General features: G+C 38.3%; 1 protein-coding gene across 1 annotated transcript in view; it reads right to left on the minus strand.

Moving 5' to 3' along the window:
- Positions 1–200: 200 nt before the first annotated feature.
- The window catches only part of LOC131424500 (orofacial cleft 1 candidate gene 1 protein-like), an 89,253-nt gene continuing 73,411 nt past the window's right edge, over positions 201–16,042 (minus strand). Inside the window, exons 9-11 of the mRNA XM_058582332.1 lie at positions 4,391–4,467; positions 308–428; positions 201–209 (exon numbers count right to left, since the gene is read on the minus strand). Coding sequence (XP_058438315.1) covers positions 201–209; positions 308–428; positions 4,391–4,467 — 207 coding nt within the window. The remainder of the gene's footprint in view (positions 210–307; positions 429–4,390; positions 4,468–16,042) is intronic.

The raw sequence follows: 16,042 nt of genomic DNA on the forward strand, positions 1-16,042 counted from the left end.
TCCTCAAAGCGCGTGTCAGAGAAGTAGGAGAGGGAGACGGAAGATTCGTCAAATCTCAAGGCTTGTCTCATTTGCATAGAGCTAGCCCTGCCTCCTGGACAGCAGGGACTCAGGCTGGTCTTGAGGACTTTTAGTCATTCTATTTTAGCATGGGATTCTCATCAGATATATTTATTAAGACCTGTTAAGACTGTTTTCCCTCAAGAGTCCTACAGGAGGAAGGGAGAAAAGGCAAGTGGATCAATACCATTGATCTCATCATTTAACATTTTGCATCAGGAAAAAAGTCAGTTCCCAGGAGCCTCACCTGCCAGCAAGATCCTGCTGCTCCCTGGGAATCATTAGTTACTTCTGTGAGGGAGCCGAGCTTGGCCACGTTGTCCCTTTTACCAATGGGTAAGTCTGCAGTGATCGGTGGAGCTCTGGGGCTGTGATAGGAGAGAGGGAAGAAGAGAGAGAAATTGACTGTAGGGCATAAAGAGAAGGCTGGCCTTTGGAACCACAGCACAACCGGGTGTCTTCCTTAGACAGGTTGGCAGGTTATCTAGGACTTAGATAAACACCACGTTACAGGAACTGCAGTTGATTAAAGTCAGGGAAGAAGTAGCTTTTGAAGTATGGCCCCATAAAATATAAGACTCACTATATTAGCCACCAATCTCCCAACAGTTAAAATGCCACTTGTTTCAGAAACTATCAGGAGATCAAATGCAGTCATGCCTCCTCTGTGTCTGCGAGGGACTGGTTCCCAGAGCCCCCAAGGATATCAAAATCCGCAGAGGTTCAAGTGCCCTATACAAAATGGCATAGTGTTTTCATAACTCCTCCCCAACATCCTTCTTTAAAGAATCTCCTGTTACTTATGATGCCTAATACAATATAAATAACATAAATAAATGTAGATAATTATTTTACTATATTTCTTTAGGGAAAATGACAAAAGTCCCTACATGTCTAGTATCTACCATCACAGGCCTAACCACATTCAGTCCACAATTGGAGCTATGGGAACGAAATCAGTAAATACAGAGGGTCAACAGTGTTGATAAGGGGGTTTTTTGCCCCTTTCTTTTATACCCCTTCCTCTCTTCTTAAGTTATTAGAGAACTTGGAGAGAAAAAAAAATCCATTTAAATAGATGACTTGCTGATATGACATAAACTTTTCTAACACAATGACCAGAGATCAGGATCCATTTCCACCCTCAACAACGTCACCCCCCCCCCCAATCTTTTCACCCTGTTAACATTTACCCACTTTACTGCACGTTCTTCTTTATGGTTCGCTGTATTTTTTAAAAAATTTATTTATGTAGCTCCTTAAATCCTGACAGCATTTGCCTACTTCCCCAAACTCATTTGAATTAAGGCTCTTGTATCTCATGTCTCCTAACTCAAGCTCAATACCATCACCAGGACCATCTGTGACAATGACTGTACCCCCACCGGAGGAATAGCCTTTTGGGGTCTCACTGCTGATTTAGTTCCCTATGATACAAATGATTTCCCTTAATTTGATTAGAGCTACATTGACACAAGGGTTCATTAGGACACCCATTTGCTGGCAATTCAATTTCAAATTAAATACACTTTGTTGTAAATTTTATTACTTTTAAACTACTGTATCTATTGTCTTTAATGGCCCTATTATACAGTTATGAAGGTAAACAGATTCCATTAGTAAACATCCAACCTTTTATTTTCACCACAGTGAGATGATTTCCTCAGTTTCTTTCTTTGTTCCCCTGGCAAGTATTAGAAGGCATTCAGAAATAGACTAAAAACTTAACGTCAATAATTGGATACTACATTCCAAAGCATAATCTGAAAGGAAAATTAAAAAAAAAAAAAGAAAACACAGTTCCTAGTTACAATCCTACTTTTTTGTAATTGAAGTTTTTTCTGAAATTAATTTCCCAGTAGAATGAGTTGGACATAACTTTTCTATGTTTTATATGTGAATACACAACCAGTGTAACTGGACATCATGTACAACCCCCAAAATGGGAAGTTATACTCCATAATATGTATGATATGTCAAAATACATTATAATGTTGTTTATAACTAAAAAAGAACAAATACAAAATCAAAAAACACAAAAAATAAAATCACCTTCTTTAAAAAGGGACATAATGAACCTTAAATGGTCAAGATACACCTTTAACATGATACCAGGTATCTAGAGACAATCTAGTAATGTGAGTTCCCTTAAAGCAATCATATTCTAAGTCAGGAATCAGGAACAGGCTGCAGGTCACATTCTCAGTAGGTCCTAAGGCAGATTATTCTCCTTGTTTTCCCCTCTTACCGAGCACTTATTAATTTTATGATCACATAAGTAAGGTTGTCTGCCAGCATCCACTGGGGATTGATTCCTGGACCCCTGTTGGGTATCAAAATCTATGGATCCTCAAGTTTCTTATATAAAATGGTGCAGTATTTGCATATAACTTTCTCACATCCCCTCATATACTTCAAATCATCTCTAGATGATGGATAATACCTAACATAATATAAATTTTATGGGAATGGTTGTTACACTGTATTGTTTAGAGAGTAATGACAAGATTTAAAGTCTGTACATGTTCAGTACAGATAGTTTCCAACTATTTTCTATCTGAGGTTGGTTGAATCCATTACTGTGGAAACTGAATTCAGAGGGCTGTCTGTCTATGCATAGATGTTTGTACATTATAAAATTTTCCATTAGTCTACAGTCCAGATATAACCACCGATAAAAATATTGATTTCTTCTGTTCTTCATGCCCAGTTAGCTAGTCATATTTTTTAATACAAAGTGAGACAGATGCTATAAATATTGTTTTGTAACCTGTATTTTCTACTTTGTATATTATAGGCATTCTTTTCTTCTACAACATAATTTTTAGGTATTGCCTAGTATTTAATTCCAAGGGTCTACCATAATTCATTTAAATGATCCCTTATTGTTGGATTTTTAGGTTAGTTCCTATTTCCAATATTTTAAGTTAGCCTGTAATTAGCTCTATCACATATAAAAGCTTGTAGACCTCCCTGGCCATTTTCTTAGTACGTCCTATCATTACCAATGTTGGGCATGGGAGGTATACTGTTCTACCCGTCACCTATCTTTACATCATGTGTTGAAATGATGTACGATCCTCTCTTCATGGCCCAGACTCTCAGACATTAAGTAGTCTCACAGAGAGACAGGTCTCACTCACTCTGGTTGATTTCTTATTTGCACTGCTAATAGGAATAAAAGTTAAAGAAAATGGCAAAGAATAAACAGCAAAGATGTGCAGCAGGGGTTTTCAACCTCAGCACTATTGACATTTTGAACCAGATACGTCTTTGTCGTGGGGGGCTGCCCTGGGCATCACAGGATGTTTAGTAGGATCCCTGGCCTCTGTCCACTAGATACCACTAGCTCCCCCACCCACTCCTACTCCTGACAACCAAACATGCCATTAGACATTGCCAAATGTCCCCTGGGGGCAAAATCAATCCCTCCCAAAAGCCACTGATGTGCAGTATTGAGTCACATCTGTTGAGCATGTGGCATGCTCAAGGCTACTCTCAAATACAGTGTTTCTATCTCACTCAACCCTCACAATAATCCAGGTATTATTGTTCCTGCTTTACTGAGTGACTCTGAGGAGTGTTGACCCTCTTGGGCAAGGTCACAAGGTAGAGGGGGTAAAGCCTAAGATTCAAGGTGAGACCATCCAACCTAAGAACTGCCAGGAACCACACCTGTTACCACCACTTGAGGGAGAAGTGCCTGCAATATCCCAAACCTGCAAGTTTCTACCCTGGTCCAAGGCCTTAGGTCCTTTCCAAGAGATACAGAAAACATGGATCAGCTATGAAGGGAAAGTGAGGAACGAGAGATGGGTAAGCAAGAAATGAAAGACAGAGACCAGGCAGAGATACACAGGGGAGTTCATTTGTCAGAGCTGACAAGTAAAGGCCATCTCTCTATAGGAGAGAGAGGCAAAACAGGCTTGAGTTCTGGGACTTTCATGGGGGAGTTTCAGAAATCAGAGCTGGGCAGGTCCCAATGCTGGTTGGGTTGGTATGACGGAGTGGGGAACCTTTCTCAGACAGGCCCTTGGGAGGGAAAGTGAAACTTTTTCCTTAAAATGATGTCTGTCATTTAAGATGGCCAAACAGATGCTAAGCAAGGACCTTAGAAGCTACACCACCATGGCTAGAATGTCTCATCCAGAACCATCATATGGACAAAGGGGCACAGATACATCACAGGATGAAATGGGGTCACTGTTCCCAAAAACCTCAGGGTGATTCACACTGGGGCACCTAGTGCACCTTTAATCCACAGCCGCCAACACACACACACACACAGAGACAAAATAAAACACATTAAATCTAATATGAAGAAACATACTTCCGAAATGTTTTATCAGTCTTTAAACATGACACAGGAATGTGCCGGTGGAGTCCTTCCCCATCAAATTTCCATTCCTGCATGAAGAAAAACAAAAACAGAAAAGAAATAAAATTGATGTTTAGTTGAAACAGCTACACGTAAGTCCACTTTCCTAAGACCAGGATATGCTGCCCCTCAAAGGCTGTAGTTCCCGGAGACAAAGAACCCTGGAATTCGACCTTTAGTAGCCACCTTTCTATGGTACGCAGCTTCCTCACTTGCTTAGTGACTTTCTCCAGGGAAGTAGAGGGAGATCAAAACAATATAACAAGGAGGAAAAATGCAAAGTGGACACCAGCACGGCTTCTGTGTCCCTTTTGATTTCTCTCTGTCCCCACCACCCACCTTCCATACATGCCTTGCACACGCTCATGCTCAATGGACGTATGGGTGGACATGTAGCATGCTAGGGTTGCAAACAATAATTTTAACCATACAATTTATCATCCATTTCAGGACATTTAAGGAGTAAAAGGGAAAATTTAATTATGTGAGGACGGTAAGCAAAATCTAGGGCTATCCTGTGTAAACTGTAATGTACAGAAATCCTGTTTAAAATCTGTTTCTAATACTAATAATAGTATTCCTGCTGAAAAACCAGCCTCTACCTCAGAGCAAAGCCTGTCCAAGGAAGGGACATGACCTTTGTCCTTGGAAAGACCCACAGAGCACTCCTAGGCACATTCCCACCCTGTTAAGTGGTTTATCTACAAATAACAGGAGAGATCTGCTGCACCAGGTGTCCCTGACTCAGTCAGGCTAGGTGGGGACCCATAGCAACCCCCTAGCAGCCACCAATCAGCATGAGACAGAGAAATACCTGGAATGCCAGATGACCCTCCCAGTTGTTTATGGTGGTTGATAACATGTTGGGAAACCATGTAGTTCATCACAAACACCCCTCTTGGTTTAAACCAATCGGTTCAAATGAATCCCCCTCTTGTACTAACCAATCACCCCTAACCAACTTGTTCCCGCCAGTGAATGTGCTAATCATGTTTTAGAGTTGTTTTATATGATTTTCCCGCAGTGTGTAATGATTTGCTAAGAGATGCTATGATGTATGTGAAGTCCCTGCCTTCCCCAAAGAGTATATAAAACTGCTGCAAACCCTGGGCTCAGGGCCTCTCAGTGTCACATTTGCTGTGTGCGTGGAGGACCGAGCTACCTCACAATAAACACCTCTTTGCTGCTTACATTGATCTCGGTCTCTGGTGGTCTTTGGGGGGGTCCTGAATTCGAGCATAACAGGTGTTGCCAAAAGCTTGGTCCTTGTCCCCTATGCCAGTCCACTAATGAGGACAGTTTTTCTCAAAAGAAAAAATAGTTATTGCTTTGCTAGCAAAAGAGAAACACAGGGGACTCCTGTCCCAACGGCTGTGTTCTGGCCATCAAGAGGTGCAGGGGGGCTTTTGAAGAGGGATTCAAAGGCTGCATTCCACATGCTCTGGGTTGGAGCTGTCATTCACTTGTTAATTTGGGAGACAGTCATTTCTGAGATCTTCTGGTGCCATCCCCAAAGTCTGGATGACTTCCTCTTATGGTGGGTGTGTGCTCAAGGACAGATAACTCTGCCTAGGATGGGGAAGAAAGGGAATCCTGTTTTCCCTGAGATTAGGGAGGTGCTGGGAGAGAGGAAAAGAAAGAAACATGTCCATTTTAAAATTAAGTTTCAGTGGCAGAGCATTAAGGGCTACATTCAAAGCATAAAGAGGATCGATGTTAAGTAGGCAAACATTAACATATTCAGTGAAGGTAAATGAGAGAGAGAGTAGAGGGAACTCAAGAGCTGAACTCTTTAATACTTAATTTCCAAATGCACACATGCACACCATCACTTCTGCTTTTGGTCTCACAGATCAACCCTGGCACCTCACAGAGGGAACTAGACAAAGGTGTGAATAATCAGAGGCTAGGACCATAGGTCCAAAGAGCCATGTTGGACGTTCTTGGTGAAGTCTCAAAATCTCGGACTAACTCCCGGGGCTCTTAACCCTGCCCTCTGGACTCCTGGTTCCATTCTCTGAACCCAACACCTTTTTTCATAACAGTAGCTCACTTTTGCAGCTAAGTGTAACAGTGGCCCACTTTATGTTTTGAATTTAGCCCTTGCTGCTCTGCCACTGGGACTGATTTTTAAAATGGACATGTTTCTGCTCCTCCCTGATCTCTCCCCCTCCCTAATCTCAGGGGAAAGAGGATTACCTTTCTTCCCCATCCTACCCAGATTTATCTGTCCTCAAGTACACACCCACCATAGGAATGAAGTAATCCAGAATTGACTGTCTCCCAAATTAACAAGTGAATTACAACTCCAACAGAGAACACATAGAATATAGCTTTTGAATCACCTCTTTAAAAGCCCCCTGTTCCTGCTGATGGGGGCAGAATCATGGCCTCTGGGACAGGAGTCCCCTGTGTTTCTCCTTTGCTAGCAAAGCAATGAACCTTCTTTTTTTTCTCAAAACCGTGTCCTTGTTATTGGATGGACATCCTGGGACAGGACCAAGGATTCAGCAACTTAAGTACATTCTCCAGCCTGCTTCCTGTCATTAGAATTTAGGGACCCAAAGACTTCTCTTCATTTTGCTCTATTCCTCTTGTAACCAAAAGCTCGGTCTTTCACCTCAACGCCAATCCAATAATGAAGACAAGGTCGTGAGGAAAAGGAAAAAGAAGGTCTACTGCTTTTCTAGCAAAGGAGAAACACAGGGGACTCCTGACCCAAAGGCTGTGATTCTGCTCATCCTGGGGAACAGGGGCGTTTTAAAGGAGGTGGCTCAAAGAAAATGAGATTATGGAGAAGTTTAAGGAAAAAAAAAGATCAGGAAGAAGTTTAGAGAGAAGGTTTAGGAGGAAAAAAAAAACCATGTAGTCAAAGCATCAAGTGAACCCCTTTTACACTTTCAGTCAAATCAGTTGATTTTTCTGTTTATATAATTACTTTTAAATCCTTGTGAGTCTTCTGTGAATCTTATTGGAGTTCACTTTATTACATGAAAGTCAAAACCACAAATCTCTTCCAAATAAGACCTGCTCTACCACGGCTTCCACTGACAGGATGAGGGGCTATGCCCTTGAGCTTCATAGAAATTCACTGTGTGATTGACAGGAACCAAGAGGCACACCCTTAATCTGTTCAGCGTGCCTTTTGTCTAGGTGAATAGTGTTTTGAGCCACTGCCTTTGATATTTCTGACGTCTTAACAAAAGATTTGACTATGACACTCCTGGCTTCATCCTTGAATCACATTTTCCTGGCATCGGATCTTTGTTCAGAAGCCATTTCTTCGTTTCTTCTGTTGTTTACCATCCAGGAGGCTGAGAATTTTCAGAACCATCAAGCCATGACTCATTTGGCTTCACAGTCCTTCCTTCCTTGAGTTTATTTCTCTCACCTCACATTTTACCATAATCAGTAAGAATGCAACAGGAAGCACCTATAATCCTCAGGCCTGGAATCTCCTCAGCTAGATTATCCGGTGCATTAGGTCCCTTGTCTCTGTAACTACAGGCAACACATAAACTCTCTCATGCTCATGAGACTCCTTCCTCCATTTTGCAATGGGATCTTACTTTCTTACGCCCTCAGCCTACTTCTCAAGGACTATCAGCATTCTGGAAGTATCTTCTTCAAGGCACTCTATGCCTTCGATAACACTCTCCTTTAAAAATTCTCTGTGTGTTTTCAGTCTCATTCATGACTTGTGTTTGGGTGGGGCAACACTCCACTTCTACGTACCAAATTCTGTAACTGGGCCCTAGTTATCCACATGGGACACATTCCAAGACCTTCCAATGGATGATGGAAAGCTCAGATTTTTTTCTTTTTCTTATACAAACATAGAGTTTAATTTATAAATTAGGCACAGAAAGAGATCAATAATAACTAATAATAAGCTAAAACAATTATATCAGTATACTGTGATAAAAGTTATTTAAATGTGCTCTTTCTCTTCTAGAATTTTCCATGTAGTGTTTTGGGATCACAAGTTGATCTCAGATAACTGCCATCACAGAAGCTGAAATTGTGTATGAGGCGAGATGACTGTTGTTATTGTTTTATATCCAATTATCCCACGACTTGGAAATGTAATAACAAACATTTACTCTCACACGATTTCTGAGAATCAGAAATCCAGGAGCAAATCTGAGTTTTCTTTGCTCACGGTCTCTCTTGAGACTGCAATCATTTTACCCGAGGAGGTAACACCTGGTGGAGACCAGAGCTGCTGGTCACCAGAGCTGTTGGTCCAGCTCTTATAGGGCATGACTGGTCCTTCACATCCTCATCAGAAATCGCCTTCTAGAGGTTAGGCTCACTGTGTGAATTTCTTTATTCTCCCACTCACGTTGCCCCCTATATTTTCTGTTACATGCCTATAACCCATCTCCTTGTGAAAACAAGGCTGAGATCAATAGAAGTCTATGGTCCTTCAGAAATAAATAGAAAAGGCTAGACAGGAAAACCTTATTAAATCCTATGAAATTTCTCTTTGTACCATCCACCTTATAAAACTTACCAAACAGGACCATCATGGTTTACAAAGAAAATGTAAGCCTAAAGTCTAAAGCCAGCTATCTTCAAATCCTGTCAGGTATTTGAGAAGCATCTGTTGTTTATTAAACTGATAATTAGTTAGTAAACTAATAATAATTCTTTTTTTATATAAAAATTTATTTTTGAATATTTTGCAAGCCAGAATTTCCATCACATTTTATTAGTCTGAATTAAATGATGACTTGCTATAACTGTGAATATACAAGGAATGATTTATCAAAAAAAGAAAAAAAACTTTTAGTTAAATTACTGAAAAATCAAAAATTAAGATATTAAGCCAGACACGTTGGCATGTCACGTGCCTGTAATCCCAAGGCCTTGGGAGGTTGAAGCAGGAGGATCGTGAATGCAAAGCCAGCCTCAGCAATTTAGCAAGGTACTGCGCAACTCAGTGAGACCCCGTCTCTAGATAAAATATTAAAAAAGGACTGAGGATGTGGTTAAGTGCCCCTGGATTCAATTCCAGGTACCAAAAAATAATAATATTCTATTTATTCATATAACATCCAGACAAAATTCAAAAGATCCCTAACTAGCTATAACTTAAAACTTTAAATACTAATTTTTCAAAATTATCTCCTTTTATTTCTCTTCCTTAGCTCATGCTTTCCAACAGTAATAAGAGGAAATATTTTAGGGAAGGCAATATTATTCTAGAACTGTCTTTCTTTTAAAAAAGAAAGCACAAAAATTTCCAAAAGGAAATGAACCAAAAAAAGTCTGTAAGCCACAGATAAAGAAGTAAAGGTCATGTTTAAGTTTTGGTCATGAAACAACAACAGCAACAAAAATCTTTGTCTTTACATTCTATACCTTCTCATCAAAACTAATAAAAGTCATATCCCAGGCTCCTAAAAGAATGTTTTTTTTTTCCCTAAGTTTATTTTGATTTTACTTTTTCTCAGTTTATTTTGTGTTATTGCAACCAAATGCCTGACACTGGGTACTTTATAAAGAAAACAGGTTTATTTAGCTCACAGTTTTGGAGGCTGGAAGTCAGGGCCTGGCAATCCATTTCATGGTCCTCTGCTGCGGATTCTGCTTGCTACATCACAACACAGCCCAGAAGAGAGGGAAAATAGAAGTAAAATGGGAAATAGCCATGAGCAGAGAAGGCCAAGCTGGTGAGGTGGACTTGCTTTGGACAACCTACCCTTGCAATACAAATTCAGTGCCAGGAGAGTTACAACTCCTGCTACACAGCACTCATCCATACATAAGGGGGACACCCTAAGGCCTTGCCTCCCACTGGGCTCCACCCCTTCAAGGTCCCACCACCTCCCACCATGTCCCCCATAGGGGGGACCAAGGGGCCATTCTGTGAAGTTTTGGGGGAACACATTCAAACCATATTCCACCCACAGCCGTTTCCTTAATTGAGAGGAATATGCAAAAAAAAAAAAAGACAAATATAAAGAAACTATGTAATATGATTCAAAATATATAAAATTAATTAAAAAAAAAAAATCTGGGCTGGTACAGAGTAAGGAGGTGCAATGCGTACACCACTTCACAAATTCATGAAATTCATGAAAGCTTTCATTACTGACAAATCCCTGAAATCATTTAATCTTTCAGCAACTTTTTAAAATAACTGCTCTTATATTAAAACAAAATGTTCAGAAAACACTTATTGGGTCTTTTAAAGGCAAATTCTAGGGCTTCCATTAATGGGTGTGGAACTTCTAATGAGACTGTACAGGTAAGAGCAGAAGAGGCTGAATGCCTGGCGTAGTTTATGCGTTCTTGCTCAGTAGTTAGTACTTGACAAGTGTGTGAATTCTAATTCTGCAAGTACTCCATGAGCATAGAGAAGATAAACTCACTTAGTATTTTTCATACAGAAGTGCACTTTATGTAAAGTGGAAACATTATATAACACTGAGTGATACAGAAACAAGTATGAAAGTGGATAAGAGATACTTCATGAGAAAGATCAGAAAAATTAGTCATTTGTGTACTGTATGCTTTTAAAATTAAATTTTAAATGTTTCATAAATTTTAAAAATGTATATATATATATATATATACACAAATATATATATTTGTGTGTGTGTCTATATATATATATATATATATATATATATATACACACAAATATATATATATATATATATATCTGTGTGTGTGTGTGTGTGTGTGTGTATATATATATATATATATATATAGTGCTATGTGATATTTAGGTACATATATACATTTTGTAACCAGGTTAAACATATCTGTCACCTCTTTTTAATGGGAAAACATTCAAAATCTCTTTATCTACTTTTAAAAAAAACATACCAACATTTTAGCTATTTAAAATTAACTTACTATGCAATACCACCTCAGAGCCTTGCTCCTAATTTTAACTTAGCACTTATTGACCAACATCTCTTCCCCACCCCTTCTCTCCCCAGTCTCTTATAACCACCATTCTCAGCTTCTGTGGGATCCATCTTTGTGGATTCCACACAGAATGAGAACATAGGATACTTATCTTTCTCTGCCTTGTTGATTGCAATTAACACAGTGACTTCCAGTCCAACTGATGTTATAAATGACAGAATTTGATCCCTTTTTGTGGTTGAATAGTATTACATTTTGTATGCACACCCAGTTTTCCTTATCCATTCATCAGGTGATGGACACATTAGTTTGCTTCCATTTCTTGAATTTAGTAAACATTGTTGCAATAAATGTGATCGCGTAGATGTCAAAAATATAAATTAATTAATTAGTTAAATAACTGCCTTATTGAAATATCCCTTAGAGCTAAGAGGAAAAAATAGCATGTCTGATGTTAAATGTAAAGTCATGCTCTATACCTATCAACCAGAAAAAAAAAGTGGCTACCAATGACCTAATGCCCTTCAAACTATTTTTACACATGAACTGTCTCTTGAGTAGACAGTCTGTTAAAAAGAAAACAAAATAAAATATTCAAAAATGAGTAACTGCTTCCAGGAGCAAGTAATGGGACAAATTTGTCTACAGAAAATCTATGACACAGCTGACCCAGACAGTGTGTCAGGCCAAGCTATGGGACAGAATAGCAGGTGCAGCTCTGATTGGGACCTTCTTGGACAAGCATATAGCCAAGGTCACTTTGAGAGCAATTGGTGAAATCTGAGTATAGGCTGGGTATTAGACACAATGACTATGAATTTGATTAACTACATTGATGTTATTTTGGCTGTGTTGTTAATTTTTAATGCATAACAAAGTAAACATTTTTTAACTGACTCTGCATGCCTCTCAGAAAAGTTACCATAACCATTAGGAGCCCCTTCCTCTGAGGCCTATCCATTGAGATTTCCAGAAATTTCTTATTAAGTAGCTGCAGAGACCTTTGTCACTGGCCACTGCTAACACTAGTCAGGGGATCAGGAACCATGAGAGGGAGTTTAAATGTTTTATTTCTGACTTAACCTTTTAAAATATTTTTTTAAATGAGTTTGAGATTGTTGTAGCAGAATGTTGGTTAAGGAGCCCCAAACATTACTTCATGACTTTCACCCTGAAGTTCAATGTCCTTACTAATAGCATGATTCCTTTCTGCTTATTAGTCTCAGGTAACCCTACTACATTTTCTCTGCTGAATTCATCAGAGAGAGAAAGAGAAAAAAAATGTACCTGAAGAACCTAAGAGTAATTAAGAACATTCTTTAAAATATGAATTTCAAGAAGAAATGCTTTCCAATTGTACATTTTTATAGCTGCTATCTTGTTGCAAAAAAAAGATGGAAAATTGAGTAGATGTGAAATAATTGTCACTGTGGTCGCCATGATAATTTGAAAGCTCATACCTGGAGCACTTTAGTAGATCTGTGAAGCTTTACAATGAGATGACATCATAGCTAATATTTTTTTTTACTTAAGCAAGGCACAGTAGTGCACACCTATAATTCCAGCAACTCAGGAGGCTGAGGCAGAAGGATCTTGAGTTCAAGGCCAGCCTCAGCAATTTATTGAGACCCTAAGCAACTTAGTGAGGCATTGTCTCAAAGTAGAATATAAAAAGGGTTGGGGATGTGACTCAGAGGTAAAGCACCCCTGGGTTCAACCTCTGGTACAAAAAAAACCAATTTTTTTCTTTACCTAAATTACAAAAACCTTTAATGCTTCAGCTTCATTTCAGAATATGTCTATAATCTTATATATTTCCTGTGAGACATGATTTTTAAAAAACTTGAAAATTCTAAATTATTAATTATTCACTACCTTCTATAAGTTTTCTTCTTTACATTCACAAATCCCAAAATTGGTTATGTAAATTTCAGCTTTTACTTATTACCCTGGGGGTACTGGAATCAGGAGGTAGCAGCAATATGAAAAAACATTTTAGATACTAAAAAACCCTTTAGAGACATTTTTCCACTAAGAAAAAAAATTAAATTTTTGGAAATGAAGCCAGTCATTAAAAATTTGGAAAGTTGTCTGGAGGAGCTTTCTTAATATTTACTAATTTTTCTCCTCTAGGAGGATTTCAAACAATATAAATTTTAATTCTGGTGCTGTTTATACCCCCCTTTGAATCGAGGTTATTCGTTTTAAGGCTCCTTAAAACTTTATATCCTATTTCATTAGAATTCTTCAAAGAAGGAGCTTGAGACTTGCTAGGGATGAGCAGGTTGACAGCCCAACTTGGATGTCAAAATTATTGAGAATTTCAGCATCATAGAATGACAATTGTTGGGAGGCATCAAGTGTGGAGGAGAACTTTAGGGTAAAAGGATACAATTATAAACATGAAGCAAAATGAACAGAGAAATGGGTACAGATTCTTCAAAATCACAATTTAGTATAATTTACAAATTATTTCATAGAAACTTGTAAAATCTGAAAGGAGCCCTTTGGCATTTAAACCAAATAAATCACTTTAAGCAATAGTGATTCTATATTTTATCTATCCATATCTATCTATATCTATCTTTGATCAGTCAATGCCTTGATTTCATACAAAATGACTGACATTTCAGGGATTCAACAAATTTTTCTTTGACATTAAGTTAACACATATTTCTATGCTACATAGAAAATTTCTATTACCTAGTGAATATAAAAATGCTTTTGTCCATAAGGCAGTGCAATAAAATACATTTGAAAATGGTACCATAGGATCACAGACTGAAGGAAAAGAAGTAATAGATAAAACAGGAATCTCCTTCCTAACAAGAACATTGGATTATTATTATATGATTTAATAACTAATATTTTATTATTTTTAATACCATTTAATGGATAGACTTTAACTATATGTAATAGGTGTGGCAACATTATATGATATGAATTGCATCCCAATGTAATTGATGAGAAAACTGATACCCCCAAAACTTAATTGAATTGCCTAAGGCCACATATGCCTTAAGATTTATAAACCATTTGAATTCATGACTGTCTGACTTTTCAACCCAACATCATTCTACTATATCATGACAATTTCTAAAAAAAAAAAAAAAAAAAAGAAAAGACAGCTTAGAGACTCAGGATAGAGCTCTGTGGTAGAATGCTTGCTTAGAGTCCAATCCCCTGTCACCACAAACAAAATTAAATTACCTGGCCAGTGAACGCCTGTGAGAAGTATTGAAAGTTTTTGACCAAGGAAATAAAACAATGGAATAGACCTTACACACAATTCTGGGTGGGATTGGAGCAGAGATGAGAAGCAGAAAGTGAAGCTGATATTCTCAAAGTAACTTAGGCTTGCTACTTGTCACCTGGTAGAAAAAGAACTCTTGAGATATTCTGTTAATATTTGCATAGTTGGTATTTACATTTGTTCATAGTGAAGCGGATTTTTGCCTTTTGAAAGAATATTTATGCTAAGTGATGTTTTCTTTAATCATCTGGGGGAAGGAGAAACTGAATAGATCTGATATTTATACACCTCTGTTTTAGTTAAGATCTTTAATAAAAAGAAATTGTCCTAAGGTTATTTCAAGGGGATTCCAAAGGACATAGGGATGTGTTTCAACCCAGACTTCATAACCCCCTTGTCTTCCACACCCCACCCATGCTTTCTCATTCTTAAAATTCCTACTTCTACATTTCTAATTCCCATCCTTCATCACCCAGTCCTTCAACAATGATATATTAATGCCGAACATGATGGTCGCCCAAATTCAAAATTCAAAACTTTCAAGGGAAGTTATGATCATCACACATGCTAAAAGAAACAAGAAAAGTGACATTTTCAGAGAGAAGAAAGAAAGAAAAAAGAAAGCAAGGAATAGACGCTTGCCCCTCAAGGAAATCTCCAATGACAGATTTTAATCCGTACAAAAAAATTACAAGGTAGTTGTTACTGTTCCTATAATTGTTCCTGCAATCAATGCAAATAACTGTGGGCAGGCCCATCCCATCTCCACAGAGCCTTGTTCTCAAGAGGCTGAAACTAAACACTGCCCCCCAACCCCAAGACTGGGCCATAGGTTCCAGACCCAGGAAGACCCATAATCTCACATTGGGTCTCAGTGAAGAATTCTAGGAGAGAACACTTGACCTGTGGTGTCAAGATGGAAGTTACTCAGATGAAATATGAGTAGAAAAAAAATCACATATAGATTTTGAACACCTAAAAACATTGATTTGTTCATTTATTCATTACTATGTCTATATGTGTCTGGTATTTGACAGTATATTGATTTGGAACAACTTGGAATTTGAACTCAAGACAAACATGAAAACTGGCCCTAAGAAGATGTAATACAACTCCATGGATATAATTGTTAGAGTCTGTAAACAAGTCTGGATGTCGCCTGGCAAAATGCCAGAGGGAGTGGTTTGTGAAGTAACACCAGTGAGCCATTAAGTGTGGAGATTCCTTATTGGTTGACTGATGTATCTAGTTTATGCTAATTAGATAAGCTGTGTGGAATGTATAAATACCTCTGTTGTCCTACAATAAACGGCTTCCACTCCTGCTGTATCAACGTACAGAAGTTGTTCATCACCCACCCCCGGTTATTTTGCTGCAGCCGGACTGCAGCATATAATGTGGTTTCTTTTGATGTCACAGCAAAGGGGACAATTATTAAAGGGTATATCCACTTATAAGAAAATAAA

This window comes from Marmota monax, unplaced genomic scaffold (assembly GCF_021218885.2).
Source record: "Marmota monax isolate L192 unplaced genomic scaffold, Marmota_monax_Labrador192_F-V1.1 WCK01_AAM20220418_F8-fsc00029, whole genome shotgun sequence".
NCBI lineage: Eukaryota > Metazoa > Chordata > Mammalia > Rodentia > Sciuridae > Marmota > Marmota monax.